Genomic DNA, 15,038 nt, shown 5'->3' with positions numbered 1-15,038 from the left:
CACCGGATAAGGCCAGCCCAGGACTGCCTCATCTGGCAGTAGGCACCAGGGCTGGAATGGGGCCGCCTGGCTCCCCATGGCAGTGGGTGCTGCTGCTGCTGCTGGGGCTGCTGCTCCCTCCTGCTGCCCCCTTCTGGCTCCTCAATGTGCTCTTCCCCCCGCACACCACGCCCAAGGCTGAGCTCAGTAACCACACACGGCCCGTCATTCTCGGTAAGCCCCCGCAGGCCCCTGACGCACTAGGCCAGACCTTGAGGAGTTTGGGCCCCAGCCGCTGCTAACAAATCCAGCCAGGCCCTCCTGCCCCTGCATTAGCCCTGATACCTGCCTCAGTATGGGGAGGGGCCAAGGCTTGTCCTGCAGAGAAGTCAGCCCTTCCCCCACCACACCGGCCTGTGTCTGAGTTGCCTACTGGGGGGGTGCAGTGGGGGATGGGGTCTGCCAGGACATTGCAAACCTCAGTCAGCTACAGCCCCACTGGACACGGGGCCAAGCCCTACCATTTCCTCGGCTCGCACCCCACCAAGGACAAGATGCCCAGCCCAAAGCAGGAGAGGCCTGTCAAGGCCTGCCCCCTGCTCCTAGGCCTAGCCCCAACTCCCCAGTGCCTATTTGCTTTCACTTTGGACTTTGGATATAGTAGAGAACCAGATAGGATGTTTGCTTTACGTGGGCAGGGGTCAGTGGCCTTGGCCCTGCACCCTCCCTGCCCGACAGGGTCTTGGGCTACTGGGGAGACCATGCAGGGTGTGTGATCGGGAAAGGGGGTATCCTTAGTACCTGGGGGTTGAGGGTGTGGGAGAAGGAAGGGTGGATCTGGTCACTGCATGTCTGGGGATGTGGCTATGGGGGGAATCCAAGCAGTCCAGAGTGAGGGCCGCTGCCCACAGTGCCTGGCTGCCTGGGGAACCAGCTGGAAGCTAAGCTGGATAAACCAAGTGTGGTGAACTGGATGTGCTACCGCAAGACAGAGGACTTCTTCACCATCTGGCTGGATCTCAATATGTTTCTACCTCTTGGGGTGGACTGCTGGATCGATAATACCAGGTACACGCATGTGCTCTGCCCCAGCCCCCAGCGCTGCCCCTTGGCTGCTGAATGCTTAGTGTCCCACTGCCCACAGGGTTGTCTACAACCGCAGCTCTGGGCGCGTGTCCAATGCTCCCGGTGTACAGATCCGCGTCCCTGGCTTTGGCAAAACCTACTCTGTTGAGTACCTAGACAACAACAAGCTGGCAGGTGTGTATACTGGAGGAGGTGGTAGGGGCGCCAGATGGTGTCGTGGCCAGAACCTCCAACACTGCTGCCTCCCCCGCAGGTTACATGCACACGCTGGTGCAGAATCTGGTCAACAACGGGTACGTGCGAGATGAGACCGTGCGAGCTGCCCCCTATGACTGGCGGCTGGAGCCCAGTGAGTGTGTGCAGTTGACGGTTTGGGGGTGGGGGCAGGTGGCCCCTGACCCCAGGGCCTTGACTGCAGCTACCCACCTGCAGGCCAGCAGGAGGAGTACTACGGGAAGCTCGCTGGGCTGGTGGAGGAGATGCACGCTGCTTACGGGAAGCCCGTCTTCCTCATTGGGCACAGCCTTGGCTGCCTCCACGTACTCTATTTTTTGCTGCGCCAGCCCCAGTCCTGGAAGGACCGCTTTATTGATGGTTTCATCTCTCTTGGGGCTCCTTGGGGCGGCTCCATCAAGCCCATGCTGGTCTTGGCCTCAGGTGAGAGGGTTTCTGATCACCTGTGTCCTGTAGGGGGGTAGGGTGGAATGAAGTTGACCATGGGACTACCCTCACTGCAGCTTCTGTCCACATGGCCTTTGGGGTATTGTCTACCACACCTGGGGTGTGCCTGCTGCCACTGGCCTCCCCAGAGTCTACGTCAAGGATGACAAAGGGGAAATAAACCCGGGAAGTGAACCCCAGTGACGTGATTCACATCACAAACAACTGAGGTTTGTTCCTTACGGCGACCCCCACCCCATCCCAGCCACCCAGCATCCACTGCCTTGTGTGCTCCCAGGAGCCCCTCCTGCCCTTCCCTGAAGAGTGGTCCCTGGGACCACTCCTGAGACCCAGCGCGTATTGAGCACCCACTGCATACTGAGTATAGCCAGACTTGGCCTTCTCCCTGGGAGTCTACAATCTGCTGAGGGAGACTCCACCACTAGATGTCAGTCTCATTTCTTCCCAGGACACAACTCTGTTCTGGGAGCAGCCGGTGCCCACCCTCACCCTCATCCTCAGGAAGCCCCTCCTTGCCTGATGCTTGACTCTTCAGCTCTGTCCTACTGAGGTGTCATCAGGGCTTCTCATTTAATAATTACACATTGAGCACCTACTGAATACCAGTTTAGACACAACCTGTTCTAGTCTGTGGCTTGGAGTCCACATCTGGACTCCTGGATTAAGCAGGGAAAGGCGGCCCATCCAGCCTGACTTGCCGTCCCATCTTGTCCATGTCCACAGGTGACAACCAGGGCATCCCACTCATGTCCAGCATCAAGCTGAGAGAGGAGCAGCGCATAACAACGACTTCCCCCTGGATGTTTCCCTCCCAGGGGGTGTGGCCTGAGGACCACGTGTTCATTTCCACACCCAGCTTCAACTACACTGGCCGTGACTTCAAGCGCTTCTTTGAGGACTTGCATTTTGAGGAAGGCTGGTACATGTGGCTCCAGTCACGTGACCTACTGGCAGGACTCCCCGCCCCGGGCGTGGAAGTGTACTGTCTGTATGGCATAGGCCTGCCCACACCCCACACCTACATCTATGACCACGGCTTCCCCTACACGGACCCTGTGGGTGTGCTCTATGAGGATGGGGATGACACAGTGGCCACACGCAGCACTGAGCTCTGTGGCCTCTGGCGAGACCGCCAGCCGCAGCCTGTGCACCTGCTGCCCCTGCATGAGACAGAGCACCTCAACATGGTCTTCAGCAACCAGACGCTGGAGCACATCAATGCCATCCTGCTGGGTGCCTACCGCAGCGGCACTCCTGCCTCCCCGACTGCCAGCCCAGGGAGCCCGCCCCCTGAATAAAGAACTTTCTTGCTACTGTAAGCCCTGCCAAGTGTGTTACGGGTTGAGGGACAGGCACTAAGAGCCCTCACTCAGAATTCACTCGTCACCGGCAGCAGGTCCAGTGCTCTGAGCAGGAGGCAAGAGGGGCTGCAAGGCCTAGGACTGAACTGGATGCCCTGAGATACACAGCTTCCTGCTCTCCTGGCTGAGCTATTAGGCAGCCTGCCCTGTGCCTGTCTGCTGGGCGTGGGATCTGAAGCCACCTGTGCCAACACCTGTGGGAAGGGGGTTAGGGAGGGGATGATCTGAGCCGTCCCAACCAGCTCCTGAGACGGCAAGTGAGACAGCATTTTGGGGGCTGGCAGGTGAGAGCCGTAAATCAGATCATTTCACTAATGAAGGACTAATTATTAACGAGGCTAAGTGCTTTTGGGGAAAAGTTTAGGGAGCAGTAAGAGGCAGAGCCTTGTAGATCAGGGAAGACTTCTCAGGGGAGGTGCTTCCTACACCGAGGTCAGAGCACTGAAGGGATTATGGGCCATTATGAAGACTTGGGCTTGAGTTCGGGGTAGTTTTAACAAGGGAAGGAGTGTGACCAGAATTCCAATTTTTCTCCCCCTCTGCTGAGCACAACATCCAGTGACCGCGGATGCCGGCTAAGATGAACAGCAGCAGGGAAAAAGATGTGCACAGGTAAGAGGGCACTTGTGAGGTGAACTAGGTGGTGTGGCTTTAGGTGGAAGCCAGCGTGCCTCCAGGCCACCAGACGGTTACCCACAGAGCATCACGTGGCCTCAGCGTGAGTTACTGGGGAGGAGGCAAAGGCGGCCACAGGTGCAGGTGACAGAAGACAAACAGCCATGGCCGATGCTCACGGGGCTGCGGCAGGAACACTGCAGCGAACCGATCAACATTCGACAGTTCCAAAGGGGCAGTGGGACTTGATGTGAGACTGAGAGTTGGGGTAAGACAGCTGGTCTCTCAGCCTGGAACGGGGAGGCGCAGAGTAACCGCCAGAGGGCCGTGTCCCTGCCTGAACAGAGGTCCCGGAAAGCAGCATGGAGGGCCGTCACCCTCTCCCCAGGTTGCCTGGGACCAGAGGGGAAGGTGAAAGCGAAAGAAGATGCAAAAGGCGGTGGCCATCCTCCTCTGCAGCAGGGCAGAGGCGAAAGTGAAAGCAGCCGAGTTCCGCAGTCCGGAGTCCACGGAGGTCTTTCTACGTCCCCTACTCCTCTGACCGGGACTCCTCTGACCGACCCCTGTCCGTCTAGTCCCCAATCCGTCTGCCCAGAGATGCTGAAGCCAGCCCTGGAGCTGCGAGGGGGCTTCTCTTTCGAGAACTGCCAGAGGTGAAGGGGGAAGGGTTAGTCCCCAGCTGCCCGTGTTCGCCTTTTTTCCTGGTTGGGGGAGTGGGGAAGCATGGGAGGGTGGGTGCCTTGGGTTTCAGGAGATGAAGGGAGACGTGGGTGGGGTGGGGGCTGTGCCAGGGGCCCTAGATGCGGAGACGAATGTGGGACACCCCCTTCTGTTTCCAGAAACACATCGTTGGAAGGGCTCCTCCCGGAGTTTCGAATTCCTCATGCACGAAAAACCGGGACCACCATCGCGGGCCTTGTGTTCCGCGTGAGCAGGGAGGCCGGCCTGAGGGCGAGAGGGGCCGGGGGTGGGGGGTAGCGGGTGGACACTAAGGCAGCAACCCCGCCCCCTCCGCAGGACGGGGTCATCCTGGGCGCCGATACGCGGGCCACTAACGATTCGGTGGTGGCGGACAAGAGCTGCCAGAAGATCCACTTCATCGCCCCCAACATCTAGTGAGAATCCTCCAACTCCTACTCGCACGCACGAGAGAACCACCCCTGGCTCCCACCCTCACCCCCGCACATCTCAGCCCTGCCCACACTGACACCCCACCCCACCCCGCCCCGCTTTTCCCTCAGCTGCTGTGGGGCTGGAGTCGCCGCGGACACCGAGATGACCACGCGGATGGCGGCGTCCAACATGGAGTTGCACTCGCTGGCCACCGGCCGCGAGCCACGCGTGGCCACGGTCACCCGTGTCCTGCGCCAGACCCTCTTCCGGTGCGGGGGTGGGGCTCAGAGCACTAGGCCCGAGGCAGCGGGAGGCAGCGCCGAGCGGAGACAGCGGAAAGAGAGGGGCTGCGACCTACAGGGAGACCGGAAGAGGCCGGCCCAAGAGAAGTCGGGAACAGGAAGGGGCGGGGCTAGAGTGCAGGGCTGGCGTTGTAGGGGATGGGCTCGCTTGCGGATGACCACGCCCACCCGCGCACAGGTACCGGGGCCACGTGGGCGCGTCGCTGATCGTGGGCGGAGTAGACCTGCATGGACCGCAGCTCTACGGGGTGCACCCTCACGGCTCCTTCAGCCGTCTGCCCTTCACCGCTCTGGGTGAGCGCTCCTCGCCCCTTCCCCACGAGTCTCACCCCTACGGCCCTGGTCTCACGTTTGTGTCGGAGACCAGGTGGCCGCAGCACCTCAGGTGCCCCTCTCGCCCGTAGGCTCCGGCCAGGACGCGGCCCTGGCGGTGCTTGAAGACCGGTTCCAGCCGAATATGACGGTGAGCGGCTGTCCCCTGCACGACGTGGTTACTGGTGGGAAGTGCACGTAGTAGGCGGGGCAGTGCAAAGCGACGCTGGGAGGTCGGGGATGAAGCGCAGTCGGGACAGAGCTCGGCGGGAGTGGCTCACGGGATCCTTAAGAGCAGAAGGAAAAGAGAAAGGCCCCCAGAGGCCTGTGTGGGTTCTGGAGGTTGGATTGGATTTTGTTAGGGGTGGGTTGGCAAATGAGTGACTGTTGTCACTTCGGTACTGGCTAAGGCCCACAAAGAAAATCGCAGTGAATCACGGAGTGGGGCCCGGGAGCAGACTGGGTGGGCGGCCAGTGTAGGGGACTGAGAAGTTTGTGCAGAGAAAGGCAGGCAGTGGAGCAAGGGAACCTTGACGAGACCGGGAAGGCGAATTCAGGGTGGACTGGGAGAGAGGTTCGGTGTGTACCAATCAATGCTAAATAGTCTGGGCTTCAAGGTCAACACAGGCCATTGGGCCTCACACATAACACATCACCGCAGCTGGAGGCCGCTCAGAGCCTGCTGGTGGAAGCCATCACCGCAGGGATCCTGGGTGATCTGGGCTCCGGGGGCAGTGTGGATGCATGTGTGATCACAAGGACCGGGGCCAAGCTGCTGCGGACGCTGAGCTCACCCACAGAGCCCTCGGAGAGGTGGGCGAGTGGGAGATGGACTGCAGGGGAGGGTGGGTGGTAGCAAGGGAGATGGGGAGCTGCAAGAGGAGGACGGGCTGCTTGATGGGCCCATGTGGAGAGGCTGTTCCCCCTCCCTCCAGAGTCAGCCGCTACCCCTTTGCACCTGGAACCACGGCTGTCCTGACCCAGACAGTGAAGCCACTGGACCTGGAGCTCCTGGAGGAAACCGTGCAGTCCATGGAGGTGGAGTGAAGTGGGCTAAGGTTTAGCACTTAGGACACTGAGTGCTCTGGACGAGGGTGAATAAACCCAGAATATGAAACCACCTACGGGATGTGTGTGTTGTTCTTGGGTGAAGTGGAGCAGGTAGCCAGCAGGGCTCTAGTGGCTAAGGTGTCTCTGTAAGGGCCACTGCTTCCTACAGATCCTATGCCTGGCCCAAGAGGTGCCCCTCCAGACCCCAGCCCTGGCCGCGTTACAGGCTCAAGGTGGAAAGCTCCCATCCTGTCTCCCCCAGAACCTTCTGACTCCACACCATCACTCCTCTGCCTTGCTGTTGTCCTCTAGTTCGCTGGAGCTGTAGTAAGAGCCCAAAGACCCCAGGTACTACCCCTACCTAGGCCCTCTCCTTGGCTCATTAGTGGCCCAAGTCAAAGCCCACTCCTCCCAGGCAGGCCCACCATGGGCCCCCTCAATGCCTAATGTGTGGAGAGCAGAACTGCTTTCTGACTCCAAGGGCAGGATTTCACAAAGTGCTCCTTGCCCCTGCAACACCTTGCCTGTGACACCCTCAGATGACCGCACACCTGAGCTACTTACACAAAGCTGCGGTTGTGTCCACCTGCTAGGCTGTGAGCAAGGAGATTTGAAGCCAAGTTTTCTGAGCTCCTAGGGGTACCAGAACTCATGTCAGGAGAGATGACATTTATCCCATAAACCTCTGCTGAGCACTCAGTGCCAGACCCAGTGCTGGGTACTGGCTGAACTCTGCAACCGAAAAGCTCCAGTAATGCATTGACTATCCATATACCTGCCAGGGACTTACAGGTCACTTTAAAAAAATTATTTTATTATTTATTTGAAAGTCAGAGTTAGATAAGAGGCAGAGAGTCTTCCATCCACTGGTTCACTCCCCAATTGGCCACAATGGCCAGAGCTGCACCGATCTGAAGCTAGGAGCCAGAAGCCGCCTCTGGGTCTCCCACTTGGATGCAGGGGCCCAAGGACCTGGGTCATCCTCTACTGCTATCCCAGGCCATAGCAGAGAGCTGGATCGGAAGCAGAGCAGCAGGGACTCGAACCGGCACCCACCTGGGATGCTGGCACTGCAGGTGGTGGCTTACCTGCTATGCCACAGCGCCGGCCCACAGTTCACATTTTGTTACCCATGCATTTGCTTTATTCTTTATTGTCTGTCTATCCATCCTTCCACCTATTCACTCATCTCATTTTTTGGACGGAGACTGCCAGCCAACCACCCACTGCAACTTTTGTATAGAGGCATCTTCTCTCCTTTGGTTCAAGCTAAACCTGGAACTCAATAACAAGTGGGTTGTAGACTGCAAGGGTTTGCCCATAGGAGCCTCAAGGCCTGGAGGCTGTCAAAGATTTGTTGGATGTCACCATTCCACTTAAAATCTCATTCTAGGCTCTGCCAATCACCAAGAGCTCACATTCCTCAAAAGTATAGGCATCATGGCTGGTGCTGTGGCATGGTGGGTAAAGCTGCTGCATGCAATACAGTGATCGCATATGGGTATTGTTTCAAGTCCTGGCTGCTTCACTTCCAATCCAGCTCCCTGCTAATGTGCCTGGGAAAGCAGCAGAAGATGGCCCAAGTGCTTGGGCCCCTGCCATCCATGTGGGAGACCTGGAAGAAGCACCTAGATCCTGGCTTCAGCTTGGCCCAGCCCCTGACATGTGGCCATTTGGGAAGTGAACGAGCAGATGGAATATACTCTGACTCTTCCTTTCAAATAAATAAATCAAGGAAGGGAGGGAGAGTAGGCTTCAGAGCCAGACAGATGAGGATTTGGGGCTGGCGGTAGGGGGGAGTCAACATCTCAGCAACCCGTGGCTCCTGTTTCAGACTGATGAGGAACCTCCAAAATGACGTGTTAGGATTTGCAACCAGCTAGACCTTCCATTCTTCACATCACAACACCTGACACCTGGACTCAGCAGCCATCTCTGAGACTCTGGTGACCCTGATAGCCTTGGAAACTTCCCTGTACTGCATGTCCCTGGTATCCAGTGCCCGATACTTGGGATGTGAAGGGGCCAGAGACCCAATCAGAAGCCTTTGGGATGTGGAGGTGAGAGCCTCACACCTGAGCTCTGGGAAGTCCAGGCCTGGGTCAGGGGACATTGGCCTAAGGACTCTACTAATTAGAGTGTGGGAGAGGGCTGAGCCCACACAGCTAGTCTGGCCACATGCCTGGAACTGTGGCCCAAGGACAAGGAGACCCATAAAGCCAGACCCAGTTCTCAACCTCACGGCTGCCACAACGCTGCTGCTGTCTGACCCTCATCCTGGTCCTCCTTGGCCCCTCCTGGGGTGAGTGGGCTAGGACTAGTCCTGACTGAACAGCTCATGGGGTGGGCCCCGGGAAAGAAGCCAGGCTAGCTGGAAGGGAAGCAGGTGAGCAGTAAGAGCAAAAGGGACAGGATGTACCAGAGCCTGCAGGGCTGGGAGGGGGCGAGAGGCATGCAGGGGCCAGTGTCATGAATGGGACAGGGGTCAGGGCCAGAGCCTGGGAAGCATGAACCCTCCGGCTGCATTAAGGGTGTGAACTGATCAGGCCTGAAGGGAATAGAGCCAGGGAGGAGAGTAACCCAGGGGTCAGGGCCGGAGGGTAAGGCTCGAGTTGAACAGTGGGAGCTCAGTATGGGAGAAAGGACGATGGGAACTGGGGGCTGGCCGGCTGGGGCTAACAAGGATAGCTGGGGCTCAGGAGAAGGGGTAGTGATGAGCCCTCTGGGGAGCACAGCCTGGCAGTGCCCAGGGAGAGAGGTGGGCCAGGGTATGGGAAGCAGGTCATCACAAGTCCGCCAGGCTGTGGCCGTTGTGGCCAGGCTGTTCCTGCCATCAGACCTGCACTGAGTTTCAGACAGAGGATCGTCAATGGGGAGAATGCTGTGGTGGGCTCCTGGCCCTGGCAGGTGTCTTTGCAGGTACAGGCACCCTAGTGGTGGGGCAGGGTCCAGGAGGCTTCATGCTTGCAGTAGCCTAGGCCTATCCCCACCTGTGACCCCGATCGCAGGACAGCAATGGCTTCCACTTCTTGGTGGATCTCTCATCAGTCAGTCCTGGCTGGTCACTGCTGCCCACTGCAATCTCAGGTGAACACTTGGATCCCCGGGGGCTGCCCCACCCACCTCTTATCTCCTTCCCTTGGAGGCCCATCTTCCTCTGCCTTCTTCCTGCTGCAGCCCTGGCCGCCACTTTGTCGCCTGGGCAAATCTGAACAATCATCCAGCACTGGGACAGTGCAGATGCTGTCCATCACGCAGGTGAATGGCTGAGCTGCCTGTACAGAGTGCAGGAAGGAGGAGGCATGCAGGGTGGCTCTGGGCAACAGGGATTCAAGGAATGTCTGGCCCACCCCTCTCAGCTCCATCAACCCCAGGTGTCTTGCCCATCCCACTCCTGCTCACCTGGCCCCTTCCTGACCCCCGGGCCATCATACACCCCAGCTGGAACCCTACTACTATGAACGACGACCTGACACTGCTGAAGCTCGCCTCACCAGTCCGATATACAACACCTATCTCCCCAGCTTGCCTGGCTTCCTCAAATGAAGCGCTGTCTGCAGGCCTCACGTGTGTCACCACTGGCTGGGTCACCTCAGTGGTGTGGGTAGGAACTCTGACCTGGGAGCTGGGTGGGAGGCTGGGGGTGGGGGGACGACAAGCACCCAGAGCTGACTCATCAGCCCCCCTTCTGGCCCATAGGCAGTGTGACACTGGCATGGGTGCGGCAGGTGGCTCTGTCCCTGGTCACTGTGAATCAGTGCCAGTGTTACTGGGGCTCAAGGATCATGGACTCCATGATCTGTGCAGGAAGCTCAGGTGCCTCCTCCTGCTAGGTGCACACCGGACCCTGCTCTCCTATGGCACTGTCCTATGCGACACGCTCTGAACACCAAGCTGACCTCCCCTGTCTGCTTCCCCCACGGGGTGACTCCGGAGGCCCTCTTGTCTGCCAGAAGGGTAACACCTGGGTGCTTATTGGTGTTGTTTCCTGGGGCACCAGCAACTGCAATGTGTGCGCACCAGCTGTGTACATTCAGGTTAGCAAGTTCAGCACCTGGATCAACCAGGTCACAGCCTATAACTGAGCCCACCACAGGCCCTTGCCCCATCTCAATGAAGACTCCAGGCTCTGTCCACTCACCCATCCCCACCTGTCCTCCTGCCTCACAGGGAAAGAGGGCACTTGAGGATCCTATTCGCCATCTGGACTTTCTCTTCTGGCAGGGAGAGGCTGACAAGTCAGGATCTTCTAGAGTATCTGTGCCCAGGCTGGGTCTCACCCTTCCCCTTCAGGGCAGCCCCTTGGTCCTAAGCAAGGAGCCAGGGCTGTGGAATGAAAAGGCAGCCTTCCCTGAGGAAGGCAGCCTGTTTACTGAATACAGAGAATACATTTACAAACTGAGTACACAAAATAAATAACTGCACATTCTCCATCCACAATCCATGGCATGAGAGCCCAGGTGGGATCAAAGGCCCAAAGCTCCACATACTCTGCTCTCCCCGCAGGACCAGGCCTGCCATGGGCCCGCGAGGAAAGAAGTCCCAGGCTTCAGGCCCCAGACACTGAAGGAACTGGCGGGGTGGGGGTGGGGGAGTGGGGGGGAATTCTGAGGCCATGAGACTTGGGCCATCCACGGCTTCCTGCCCAGGAGGGACTGGGAACGGAAGGAGGTTGTGTATAAGGCACAGTCAGCTTGGCACGGAGTGGTCTTTTTGGTTTGCTTTCCCACCAGGAGGTGGAGTGCAGAAAGAGGGGGCTTGGCCCGAGGCTGACCATGGGGAGGAGCTAATGGGAGCCAGATCTTCCCTGCAGGAAGGAACCCTGCAGTGTGGCTAAAGCCAAAGCTGGGCCTGGCCCCCTCCTTCCCATGAAAGCAGCTGCGGAGGGCAGGGGCTTGGCTTCCCATTTGGTCTGCAGTGGTGGGGAGACAGGACAGATGTGGAGACACTTCTGGCTCAGGCCTCTGGAAAAGCAGCAACCCAACCCCGCCTACCTCCCGTGGGGGTTACTTCCAGCCTCAGAGTGGGCCCAGATTGGAAGGTTTATGCTATAAAAACAAATGGGTGTAGGGTAGACAGGGCCAGGCCAGCTGGGAGAAGGCCAGTCCCTAGGTGCCCAGGGTTCAGAGGCAGGTCACACAGTATGGCTAAGTTCCAGGGAGAGGTGCGCAGAAACTCAGCAGGAGGGGAGAGCAGAGCAGCCCCAGGTCCTCCCACTAGAACAGCAACTCCTTCCTTCCCACTCCCTCTGGGAGGACTGGGTGAGGCAAGGTTGCCCATACCCAAAGCACACACTAGATGGCACCTCTGCGCAGCTGCAAAGAGGAAAGGGTGGTGCCTTAAGAGAAGGGGCTATCAGCAAAACTAAAGGACTGAACCAGGGCTGACAGTGGGACTCATAGGGGACCTGTGCCCTCCACCTTGGCCCAGGTGCCCCCATCCCCCAGGTAGCAGCAGGAGGGGCTTCCTTTACCCCCCATAGTTGGGAAGGAGGCACCTGGGGAATGGAGTGGGCATCCAAGAGGAGAGGGGTTAATGGTGGGCTCTGCAAAGGCGGCACTGAGGGGCAGAAGGCAGGAACACTCTCACAATCAGAGGCTGGAGCCTGGGGCCACCCAGTCAGAAGGGCTCAGGTCCATGCCATAGCCCTGCCTCCAGAGGTTGTGGCAAGTCCTGGAGCCAAAAGGGATACCCTGATAGAAAACAGATCCTGGCAGGAGCCCCGGTCCAGTCAAGGCAACAGTTTTGTGCCTGCCTGAGCCCTCCACTGGGGCATAGTTTTGAGAACCTGGATGCCATAGAGTGTAGGGAGCAGGGAAGACAGGGAGTTTCCAGAAGTAAGTGTCCCAAGGGTCCTGGAGACATGGGACACTCTCCACCAGCACTGCAGGCTCCTTTGGTCTGGGGACAGCCTAAGGGTCAGAGAAACAATGAAGATCAAATTCTGTCCCTTCCACCAACTCATACAGAGCAGCTGCCCACCAAGGGGGTATCAGTGCCAGGTCAGGCTCCCCGTCCAGAGCTCAGAGCCGGCTGGCCACCGCTATTCTGACCAGGCCCAAGTCCTGGTCCATGGTAAGGAGGAGGCTGCTGAAGGCACAGAGAAAGGATGGGGCCAGATGTTCTCCACCTGTCAATGGCCACAGAGGCCCATCTCCAGAAGGGGTAGCAGACCCAGATGGCACGGGTGGGCCTGTGTGCACCTGTGTGGCCAGGTGGGGACAATGCCGTATTTGTACCACAGCCAGGTGGCTCAGCCATTGTACTGCTGCTGGTAGCGCAGGTTGAGCTCTCGTAGCTCCCGTTCCCGCACACGGCGTGACTTGTTGGAGCGTGTCGAGCGGCTGGAACGTGTGGACTGGGCAGACTTGGTGCTCTGGCAGCGTGAGGAAGCGCGTTTGAGGAGGTTCTGGGAGATGGAGCGATGGAGATTCTTCATGGACGAAGAGGCTGCCATGCTCACCACCCATGGGTGCCTCAGGGCCTGCAGTGCAGTCATACGGGCTCCAGGGTCCACGGTCAGCAGGCGGTCAATGAAATCCTTGGCCAGATTGGACACGCTGGGCCAGGGCTAGAGGCCAAGGACACGTATTAGAGTGACAGCACTCAATACTGTTCATCCCATTCAGAAGATGACACCAGCACAGCACCTGGACCTCCCCGATGTCCCTGCAGTCACCCTGGAGGCATGGCCCCCACCCCATGTGGCATCCTGGGCCTCCCCTACCCATGCCATGCAGGCTTCAGGCTGCTGAGCAGGGGCTGTTCTCTAGGCAACGAGAAGAATGGTGAGAAGACAAAGGACTGTCTCCTTGCGGAGGGATCACTTCTAAGGTACCCTGGACCCAAAGCTTAGTATAGAAAGGCAGCCCCTGCCAAGGCTCCCTCAACCTACCAACCAAGCCCAGGACCACCATAACTCAGGAGAATTTAAAGAGAATGACCCAGGGGCCAGCGCTGTGGTCCAAGTTGAAGCCCTGGCCTGAAGCGCCAGCATTCCAAATGGGCACCGGTTCTAGTCCCGGCTGCTCCTCTTCCTATCCAGCTCTCTGCTATGGCCTGGGAAAGCAGTAGAAGATGGCCCAAGTCCCTGGGCCCCTGCATCCACGTGGGAGACCCGGAAGAAGCTCCTGGCTCCTGGCTTCAGATCGGTGCAGCTCCAGCCGTTGCGGCCATCTGGGGAATGAACCAGCAGATGGAAGACCCTCCTCTCTGTCTCTACTTCTCTCTGTAACTCTGTCTTGGATAAAATAAATCTTTAAAATAAATAAAAAATAAATAAATAAAGAGAATGACCCAAGTTTTCTACCATGATGAGTCAGACTCAAATTCTAATTCCTGGATGCCCAGAGAGAGTCCCACCTCTCCCCATCTCCCAAATCAGTTGTAGGAGACCCCAGCATTCCCTGCCTCAGCCTCCTTGCCATAGGAGAAAAGGACAATTCAAGACAATGAGATTTCTCAGTCTACTAGGAGGGCAGAGGCTCCCCAGGCCAGCAGAGACCAGAAGCCTTGTCAGGGGCACTCTCCAGTTTGCCTGCCTTCTTGAAGCCATGGAGGGCTCCTAGCAGTGCTGTGCGCCAGTCTCATTTTAGTAAATCCTGTCCCCAGCAGGGAACTCCACAAATCCTTCTGTGCTCCAGGGTGTCCATGGCTGCCTCATCTCATCCATGCCAACCAGCTGTCTAAGGCCTCAGCCTGCTCAGCTCATCTTCACCTCGCTAACTCCTCGGATTCTCAGAGTAAAGGATGCTTCTTGTCTTAGCCCCCAGTGCTTACAGCAGTTATTCCAGCGATAACTTTTTTTTTTTTTTTTTTTTTGGACAGGCAGAGTTAGACAGTGAGTGAGAAAGAGACAGAGAGAGAGAGACAGACAGACAGACAGAAAGGTCTTCCTTCCGTTGGTTCACCCCTGAAATGGCCGCTACGGCCAGCACACTGTGCCAATCTGAAGCAAGGAGCCAGGGGCTTATCCTGGTCTCCCATGCGGGTGCAGGGCCCAAGCACTTGGGCCATCCTCCACTGCACTCCCGGGCCACAGCAGAGAGCTGGACTGGAAGAGGAGCAACCAGGACAGAATCCGGCGCCCGACCAGGACTAGAACCCGGAGTGCCGGCGCCGCAGGCCGAGGATTAGCCTAGTGAGCCGCGGCGCCGGCCTCCAGCAATAACTTTTTAAGACTGAATTCAAGTTTATTATTTCCATTAGACAGTGCTGAGCTGGATGAGCCCCAGGTGTGCAGGAGGTGCTCAGTGGTGACTACAGCTCAGTGAGTCAGCCACCCACGGATGCCGCCTGATGGGTGCCCTTTCCTGGAGCTGCTCCCAGGCCTTGGGGCACAGCCGAGTGAGGTCCAGATGTCCTGGGCTCTTGACCCCCTGCTGGAGGGCAGGCTCTGAGTCCCCGAGCCTCCGTCTGGCACAAGCTCTGATGCTCCTCACAGGTGGGCGACCCTTGTCTGAGCCTGCTGCAGCTGGCTCAGCTGGGACGCCTGGGGCACTGCCATCCTCCTTTCCTGCCCAGTGAGCTCGGCCTCTTC

At 58.2% G+C, this 15,038-nt stretch overlaps 4 protein-coding genes across 5 annotated transcripts in view; 3 read left to right on the top strand and 1 right to left on the bottom strand.

Annotated features, from left to right (window-relative positions):
* The first annotated feature begins 56 nt into the window (after positions 1 to 56).
* LCAT (lecithin-cholesterol acyltransferase) lies at positions 57 to 3,063 on the top strand. Its single transcript, NM_001082190.1, is given in 6 exon segments — positions 57 to 213; positions 891 to 1,047; positions 1,124 to 1,239; positions 1,319 to 1,414; positions 1,498 to 1,722; positions 2,470 to 3,063. Coding segments are annotated over 6 exon segments (1,326 nt in total). The 3' UTR covers positions 3,045 to 3,063.
* Positions 3,064 to 4,064: 1,001 nt separating this feature from the next.
* PSMB10 (proteasome 20S subunit beta 10) lies at positions 4,065 to 6,569 on the top strand. Its single transcript, XM_002711627.5, has 8 exons — positions 4,065 to 4,375; positions 4,562 to 4,649; positions 4,740 to 4,837; positions 4,964 to 5,104; positions 5,316 to 5,431; positions 5,542 to 5,600; positions 6,111 to 6,262; positions 6,385 to 6,569. The coding sequence occupies exons 1-8, from the start codon at positions 4,320 to 4,322 to the stop codon at positions 6,494 to 6,496; spliced, it is 822 nt and encodes a 273-aa protein (XP_002711673.4). The 5' UTR covers positions 4,065 to 4,319; the 3' UTR covers positions 6,497 to 6,569.
* A 1,912-nt stretch (positions 6,570 to 8,481) lies between these two features.
* On the top strand, positions 8,482 to 11,515 carry CTRL (chymotrypsin like). Its single transcript, XM_070062555.1, is given in 9 exon segments — positions 8,482 to 8,559; positions 9,188 to 9,418; positions 9,508 to 9,526; positions 9,529 to 9,586; positions 9,677 to 9,693; positions 9,696 to 9,752; positions 9,919 to 10,085; positions 10,180 to 10,329; positions 10,420 to 11,515. Coding segments are annotated over 9 exon segments (942 nt in total). The 3' UTR covers positions 10,585 to 11,515.
* PSKH1 (protein serine kinase H1) overlaps positions 10,827 to 15,038 on the bottom strand; it is a 39,699-nt gene continuing 35,487 nt past the window's right edge. For both annotated transcript variants that reach the window (XM_002711626.5, XM_070062628.1), the window contains one exon: positions 10,827 to 13,070. In XM_002711626.5, the coding sequence (XP_002711672.1) occupies positions 12,753 to 13,070 (318 nt within the window). In that variant the 3' untranslated portion in view covers positions 10,827 to 12,752. The remainder of the gene's footprint in view (positions 13,071 to 15,038) is intronic.

This window comes from Oryctolagus cuniculus, chromosome 18, assembly GCF_964237555.1.
Source record: "Oryctolagus cuniculus chromosome 18, mOryCun1.1, whole genome shotgun sequence".
Taxonomy (NCBI): domain Eukaryota; kingdom Metazoa; phylum Chordata; class Mammalia; order Lagomorpha; family Leporidae; genus Oryctolagus; species Oryctolagus cuniculus.
Note: the sequence above shows the minus strand (reverse complement) of the source record. Positions and strands in the feature narration are given on the sequence as shown.

Excerpts from the sequence above, each read along its gene's own strand:
- PSMB10 (XM_002711627.5), top strand. The coding sequence starts at position 4,320 with ATGCTGAAGCCAGCCCTGGAGCTGCGAGGGGGCTTCTCTTTCGAGAAC. Across the intron at positions 4,376-4,561 it reads TCTTTCGAGAACTGCCAGAG|AAACACATCGTTGGAAGGGC; the intron begins GTGAAGGGGGAA and ends TTCTGTTTCCAG. Across the intron at positions 4,838-4,963 it reads TTCATCGCCCCCAACATCTA|CTGCTGTGGGGCTGGAGTCG; the intron begins GTGAGAATCCTC and ends CTTTTCCCTCAG.